Below are 7,337 nucleotides of genomic sequence, written 5' to 3'. Positions count from 1 at the left end.
CAACGGAAATGGTACTGTATGGAACAGTTGAAAAACGTTGTGATTACTGTGGCCCAGAGGGCAAGTACCATATGGTGTGCTGAATTAGTTTTGTGATTTCAAATGGTTATAGCCATATTGATTAGGCCACACCTCACCACACCCACCTAATGGGAGAAGACGTGCCTCAAAGGCTGTTGAAGAACGGTGCACACCATTTGGGAAACAGGATGATGACTACTGTCACACCCTGATCTGTTTCACCTGTCTTGTGCTTGTCTCCAACCCCTCCAGGTATCACCCCTTTTCCCCATTATCCCCTGTGCATTTATACCTGTGTTTTCTGTTTGTCTGTTGCTAGTTCGTCTTGTCAAGTCTACCAGCTTTTTTCCCGTACTCCTGTTTTTTGTTGTTGAGCTAGTTCCTGTTTTCTAGTTTTGACCATTCTACCTTCCCTGAGCCTGCCGGCCGTTCTGTACCTTTTGGACTCTGCTCTGGATTACTGACCTCTGCCTGCCCTTGACCTGTCGTTTGCCTGCCCCTTGTTTTTGTAATAAACTTTTATTACTTTCAACTGTCTGCATATGGGTCTTATCCTCTGGTCTGATATTTACAAACCTTCATGCAACGTAGTAAACGTTGAATCAAACTGAACGCACCCCTGGTTACCTGGTCAGCAGAGAGGGAGGAGAGAAAGACACCTCTATAAACTCATCTCTCTTTTCCCTGTCTCCCTGTTCCACAACCAAACTGTAGGGAGGGAAGAGGACTACTAACTAGGTAGGTGTGCCATCATGCCAAGCTACATTATACATTTATTAATGTAAAACATCAAATGACTTGCACTCTTTGTTTTTCTTTGAAGAGATACTCACATAGGATTAAAAACCTTTTGTAACTGTTTCGTACAGTATCTCTTAAATTATTTGAATGGTGCTCTTTGCTTAATATTCTGTGTATTTAAATGTAGTAAAGACTGACTAGAGGTAAATTCTAATATTAGATCAAAGTTTGTGTGTGTGTGTGTGTGTGTGTGTGTGTGTGTGTATACATGCATATCATAGACAAAGTGGGAATCAATAGATGTTGAAATTAAATCTCCATCACACCTTTTAACTCGACTTAGATTATACATGTATTTGCTATTTTCAAAGTTTATTCTATGTATCTGTTCCATGGAGTAACTGCAGTACTACTTTCATAGTCAAATCACATCATCACTTCCTTGTCCTTTTTGTTTTCCCTTGAAAGGTACAGCACTGACGGCCTTAAAACGTGGTTAAAAATAGAATTGTTATATCATTGGTCTGTCTATGAATTTGAGTGGTTGCATTATCGAAGCCCATCCCTCAGCTGTTAACCAAAACAGAGGCGGGGTGGACACTTTGTTCTTGTTTCAATTATGGCTTCTAGCTTTGAACCATGTCATCTCTTCACAATGACCATGATACAGCCAGTACTTCTACTCCTGCTACTGGGTAAGAGATCAGATGGGATGAATATTCCTCTCTTGGTATTATAAACCAATCTGCTATGACTTATCTAATGAGTCTCAGTTTAACCAACATTTAGGACATTTACAGAACTCTCTCCTTGAGTGGACACAGTTGTATTCCAACTTCATAATCACTGAACTAAAATATAAGTCCTAAGGTTGATGTCGGTGTCACAATCTAAACAGAAAAAGAGATTGACCATCCCAAAAATAACTGATGGGACATTTATCCCCACAGCAGTCAAGTTCTCACCAGTGTTTGGGACTGCGATACCAGTACTGGAGGGAACCTCTGTGACCCTTGTCTACAGATTTCCCAGTGAGGGGAATCACATGCTTAATACAACCTTGAGTGAAACCAGTACTTGCAAATGGTGGCCCTGTTGTAATTCCATAGCTGAGACAACAATACCTACCATCACACAAGGAAACAAATACAGATCTATAACTGGAGTTGGGATGGTGAACTTCACAGTTTCAAACCTTCAGCCTACAGACAGTGGGAACTACTGTTGCAGTGCAGAGATCTCTAAACCTTTAGAATGCTACAGCCTGAGGGTAGTGAAAGGTATGTGTTGCACTTCATACTACTGGTTGTCAATGGACTTTGTTCAGTGCACATGTCACCATACAGTAGGAAGGAACATGAAGGGTTGACCAGCTTGTGTGTATTGTGAGGTGCACAAGCCAAAACTCTTCATGGTCAATGCTGTCTGTTACTGAATTTGGTTTGAATACTAACATTTTGTATGTATTGAATGTTTGAGCACACCAACCACTTCCATCAAAAAGCAAAAGTCAATGATTTGTGTCTTCATCTCTATGTATGAGTGTTGCGTTTATGCATCACTATTGTGTTTTTTCCCTAACAAAGTCGGTACTGCTGGTAATGTAATTTTGCTGGTGCCTAGTGTTGCTTTATCCTGTGTCCCTTTCTGACGGTCTGTGTCGAAATACTTCCAGGTCACACAGATTGCAACAGGGATCTACTGGACGGATTGGATTTTCTGGGCAGCGATATTGAGAATCAGCCAATCACAATCCAAAGTGCAAGTCAGTGCAGGCAGGAATGCACCAATATTGACAAGTGCCAGTACTTCACATTTAATTGGAAGGAGACAGAAATGAGGTACATGCTCAAAGATTTTCCCCTTTGTGATTGGGCAAATTAGGTCAGCCATATACTTTTTAGATCAGCACCAGTCGTCTTTGTAACTACTTCCACATTTTGTGATATTTATTCCACAGAAACAAATGTTCCTTGAAGGCCTCAACTGGTGATCTGATGAACTCAACAATTACAATACAGCGCCTCCAAAATGCAACCTCAGGCTATTCCCTGAAAAACTGCAGTGGTAAAGGTGACTAGATTCATATAGTATACGGTGCCTAATGAGCAGAGATTGTTAATAGGCCCTAATAAACAGGGTAGCGTCATTGATACCAAACTCTGTTACACTGTTTCTGTTTACATTACATCTGTTAAAGGTGTAATTTAAGGTACTGTACATCATCAAGCAAGCACCACAACGCTCTAAGAGAAACTTTAAACTACAGACCAACGATGTGTGATTTGAGTCTTTATTCTAGTGCATGAAGAATACACAGTATATTGTTGTCTACACCCTATGTATTTATTTAATTTTTCTAAACACATACATATTCATTATAATTGACAGATTTTGGAAGGAGTTTGCAAATGTATTAATTTCTCCATGCCCCAGACATGTCATCTGTTGCTTTCATCAATTAAATGGATATTTCTATGTTACTCTGCTATCACACAGTATGTGTTGCCTATATTTCAGAATAGATAGTGGAAGCTAAACATAATGTTTGCCACTCAACACAACAAGCAGTCTGATAATCATTTTCCTATATTTTAAACAGTCACCTACTTTGCCAAAAAGTACAGCCTTGTCCTTAAGGAGAAAAACTGGACCAACGCACAAGAGTACTGCAGACAGCACTACACAAACCTGTCCATCATTCACACAGAAGAGGATTGGAAGGCAATTCAATACGCTTTGAGTAATTTTAGGGGTGATGTGTGGATTGGCCTCAATGGAATTGGATCTGTTCAAACTCAAAAGTGGAGTTGGTCTGATGGGGAGGACTTGATGTTCTTAAACTGGGATGGTGGTTTTGGCAGCGTGCTCAACATTCATTGTGCCGTTTCAGTTTCTTCTCGGTTTCGACAACAGTTGTGTAACACCCCATTACCCTACATGTGTCAATACGGTATGGGCTCTCCCTTTCAGTCTCTAAAACTGTTATTGTTTCCACTTCAAATCACTGGATGTCAGATCTCAAAATATCCCCTGTAATTGACTTCCTGGATATGTTTCTTATTAACTGTCTTAGGAAATCTGATAAATCACTTTTCACTTTTCCTCCTATAAGTTCGTCATGACAATGGAGTAACAGACAAGGTGTATGAGCTGATAACCGAACCAAAGAACCAGGAGGAGGCTGTGAAAGCCTGCAACCATCAACAAGGAGAACTGGCGAGTATCTGTAACCAGAAAGAGCAGGATGCCTTTGATGAGTTGACTAAAGGGATCACCTGGATTGGACTAACGGACAAGGACAACAAATGGAAATGGTCCAGTGGGGAACCATTTCAGAAATGGGACAATCCAATGCATGTGGGAGATGGAAACTGTGTAAAGCTGAACTCAGAAAATTACAGAAAATGGACACCAGAAAATTGTTCTACTAAAAAGCCTTTCCTGTGCTATGGGGGTAAGTTGACCACCGGGAGAGTGTTATCAAACTAGTGTTGACATCATCAATGACTAGGTTTTATCATCTTTGACTAGGTTGTATAGAATCTCCCAAATAATTAAAATGATTACAATTAGGATTACAATATTTCAGTATAACTGATCAACATGACTGGAAACAGGCACTAATTTGCATGTATTCTACTTAATTTTTGACAGATGAACATCCAAGAAACACCACTGGGGAGTCCACCACCTCACCAACTACCTCCACCACCTCACCACTGGGACAGTCCACCACCTCACCAACTACCACTACTACTGGACAGTCCACCACCTCACCAACTACCACTACTAATGGAGAGTCCACCACCTCACCACCTACCACTACTAATGGACAGTCCACCACCTCACCAAATACCACTACTAATGGAGAGTCCACCACCTCACCACCTACCACTACTAATGGACAGTCCACCACCTCACCAAATACCACTACTAATGGAGAGTCCACCACCTCACCACCTACCACTACTAATGGACAGTCCACCTCCACACCACCAACCTCAACTTCCTTTGGACAACTGACTTCATCAGGTTCCTCCTCCCCAGACAGGGATCCCACATCCTCCCCCAGTAGTACAACTTCTCCACTCCATCCTGGTGAGTGTCAGACATGGAGCTACATTCTCTACCAATCTGCACAAAGGTGTACAAGTGGCAGTTGTTGGACATTTAATGGCAGATAAGAGCTTGAGTGTATTTGTATACAGTGGTGGAAAAAGTGCCCAATTGTCATCAGGTAAGATGACAATTGGGTAAGAGTAAAGATACCTTAATAGAAAAGTATATAAGTGAATGTCCGCCAGTAATATACTACTTGAGTAAAATGATTTGGTTCTAAATATACATAAGTATCAAAGTAAAAGTATATATAGTTTCAAATTCTTTATAAAGGGTTTCTTGTTTTTTCAGCCAGGGGCACACTCCAACACTAATTTACAAATGAACCATTTGTGTTTAGTGAGTCTGCCAGATGAGAGCCAGAAGGGATGACCAGGGATGATAATTTGACAATTTCTGTCCAGCTAAGCATTCAAAATGTCACAAGTACTTAAAGTTGTCAAGGGAAAATGTAAGGAGTAAAACATACATCATTTTCTTTAACAATGTAGAGAAGTAAAAGTTGTCAAAACTATAATAGTAAATTAATGTACAGATACCCAACAAAAATTACTTAAGTAGTACTTTCAATAATTTTTATTTAGGTACTTTACACCACTGTGTGTTTTTTAATTTCTGAACTTAAATTAAGAATTGCAATTTCATGTGTGTTTGTTTTGTCCATACAGATGACCTGCACTACATCAACGAGTCCAAGAGCTGGATCAATGCCATGGAGTTCTGCAGAAGTCGTGGCTCCAAGTCCAACCTGGTGCACATCACCAACCAGACCGTGCAGGCTGACGTGACCCAGCTCCTGGCCAATGTGGAGCTGGCATGTGGGGGGGTGTGGATTGGTCTGGAGCGGTCCATCTTTGAGTGGAACGCCCCCTGGCTGTGGACCAGTGGTGATGTTGATATGGTGGTGAAGTACAGTGAGTGGCATAGCTGCTTCCCCCTCAACCCCATCAATTACCACTGTGGTAAGATGGTCCGGGTTGGTAACGGAGAACTGAAGTGGCTGGATGCTTCCTGTCATCAGGAATTACCCTTCATATGTCAGGGTATGTTGCTCAACTTTGGAGCTCCTATTTTAGGGCTTGTTCTGCGAGGTGGGATATTCAGAACGTTGCAGATAGACCAATATTACATAGAACTGTCATGGTTTACTGTGGAATAGAGATGTGCTGTCTTGACTGTCATCTCATCTCTATGCAATGTATTACTTTATGCAATGCTCTGATTTTACCTCCCTATTGAATAAGGCTCAACCTACATCCCAGACACCCCCTCTCTACAGCTGACTACTATCTGCATTGCTCTTTCCTCCCTTTAACTCCCTCCCTTTTACAGTCTAGACTCACTCTACTAGTAATAGTCTTTAGAATGAGCCAAAACATAATGGCAAGACCTGGTCATAAAAGATACATCAATGTCCTCTCATCCTGTATATGATGTTTTAACAGATCTCCACTAGAGGGCTCTACATGGCAGCCTGGACAGTCTGCAGACAGACACCACACTGATCTACCAGAGAGACTACCACACTCATGGTCTGGAAGGAACCTGCATTTCAATTCATAATATTTTACACCAATATAACTATTACTATTATAAGGACTTTTTACTGTCATATTTTACATTATATTACTTAATGATACTGTACTTACATATACTGACTCATAAGCATTGTTATTTGACCTATAATTTACTGTAATACTTTTATTGTTTTAAAATAGAGTAAAGAAAGGTAAAGTAAAGGGTATTAACTGAAAATGTAGTATTTAACTCCTGTGTGATATGTACTGTTTCAGAACGCTATTTAGTTAGAATGTAATTATTGTTATTTTGTATTTCCTTTCATCTCTGTTCTGATTAAACATCCATTTAGAGTTTGATCAGTGTGGAATTTCATTCTTCATAGAAAGTGCATTGAGTTATGAATCAAAAGCAATTTAAATGGTCATAATGTAACCCTAAGATTTGAGAGGTGTTCAGTGATGTCTAGTCTAAATCGACGTTATGATTATTTTCATCAGGACTGAAGGAGTCCATCTCAACTGTCAGCAGCAATGAACCTGGTATCTCAGTAAACAACTTTTCAGGGGGGCGAGATGTCTGTGACATCTGTAATGTTGACGTACAATTGCACTGATGGGCTGTTTTTATGCAACACTGCTCTCCAAACCACAAGTTCAAATCTTTTCCCCAGGTGCAGCCCCTGATCTCTTCAGCCAGCAGTCCTTGGATGAGTCCTTCGGTGATGTCTGAGCAGTCAACCCATGTGGGTGTATATGCTTACATACTGTTGGGTTCTGAGAATATGAAATATACTTATTCATGTCACTGAGGAAGAGCGGGTAAGATTTACATTATGTCAGAATATGTTATTGTTAGCCATCAGGGATCCTATGGCAGGGATCCTATGGGAGGAGAAGAGACACTGTCTGGTACCAGTCACCATAACAGCTGTG

The 7,337-nt window shown here is 40.6% G+C and overlaps 2 protein-coding genes across 2 annotated transcripts; both read left to right on the top strand.

The window, feature by feature from the left end:
* Nucleotides 1-2,370: 2,370 nt before the first annotated feature.
* LOC115180165 (secretory phospholipase A2 receptor-like) lies at nt 2,371-4,254 on the top strand. The gene is made up of 4 exons (XM_029742046.1): nt 2,371-2,603; nt 2,723-2,835; nt 3,365-3,715; nt 3,878-4,254. The coding sequence occupies exons 1-4, from the start codon at nt 2,599-2,601 to the stop codon at nt 4,252-4,254; spliced, it is 846 nt and encodes a 281-aa protein (XP_029597906.1). The 5' UTR covers nt 2,371-2,598.
* A 361-nt stretch (nt 4,255-4,615) lies between these two features.
* LOC115180257 (C-type lectin BfL-2-like) lies at nt 4,616-6,761 on the top strand. Its single transcript, XM_029742199.1, has 3 exons — nt 4,616-4,863; nt 5,553-5,927; nt 6,330-6,761. Exons 2-3 carry the CDS (start codon nt 5,597-5,599, stop codon nt 6,338-6,340), a joined length of 342 nt encoding a protein of 113 aa, XP_029598059.1. The 5' UTR covers nt 4,616-4,863; nt 5,553-5,596; the 3' UTR covers nt 6,341-6,761.
* Nucleotides 6,762-7,337: the final 576 nt, after the last annotated feature.

Source organism: Salmo trutta, chromosome 40 (assembly GCF_901001165.1).
Source record: "Salmo trutta chromosome 40, fSalTru1.1, whole genome shotgun sequence".
NCBI classification, from domain to species: Eukaryota; Metazoa; Chordata; class Actinopteri; order Salmoniformes; family Salmonidae; genus Salmo; species Salmo trutta.
This window is presented reverse-complemented; position numbering and strand designations above follow the sequence as displayed.

Excerpts from the sequence above, each read along its gene's own strand:
- LOC115180257 (XM_029742199.1), top strand. The coding sequence starts at position 5,597 with ATGGAGTTCTGCAGAAGTCGTGGCTCCAAGTCCAACCTGGTGCACATC.
- LOC115180165 (XM_029742046.1), top strand. Across the intron at positions 2,836-3,364 it reads GAAAAACTGCAGTGGTAAAG|TCACCTACTTTGCCAAAAAG; the intron begins GTGACTAGATTC and ends TATTTTAAACAG. Across the intron at positions 3,716-3,877 it reads ACCCTACATGTGTCAATACG|TTCGTCATGACAATGGAGTA; the intron begins GTATGGGCTCTC and ends TCCTCCTATAAG.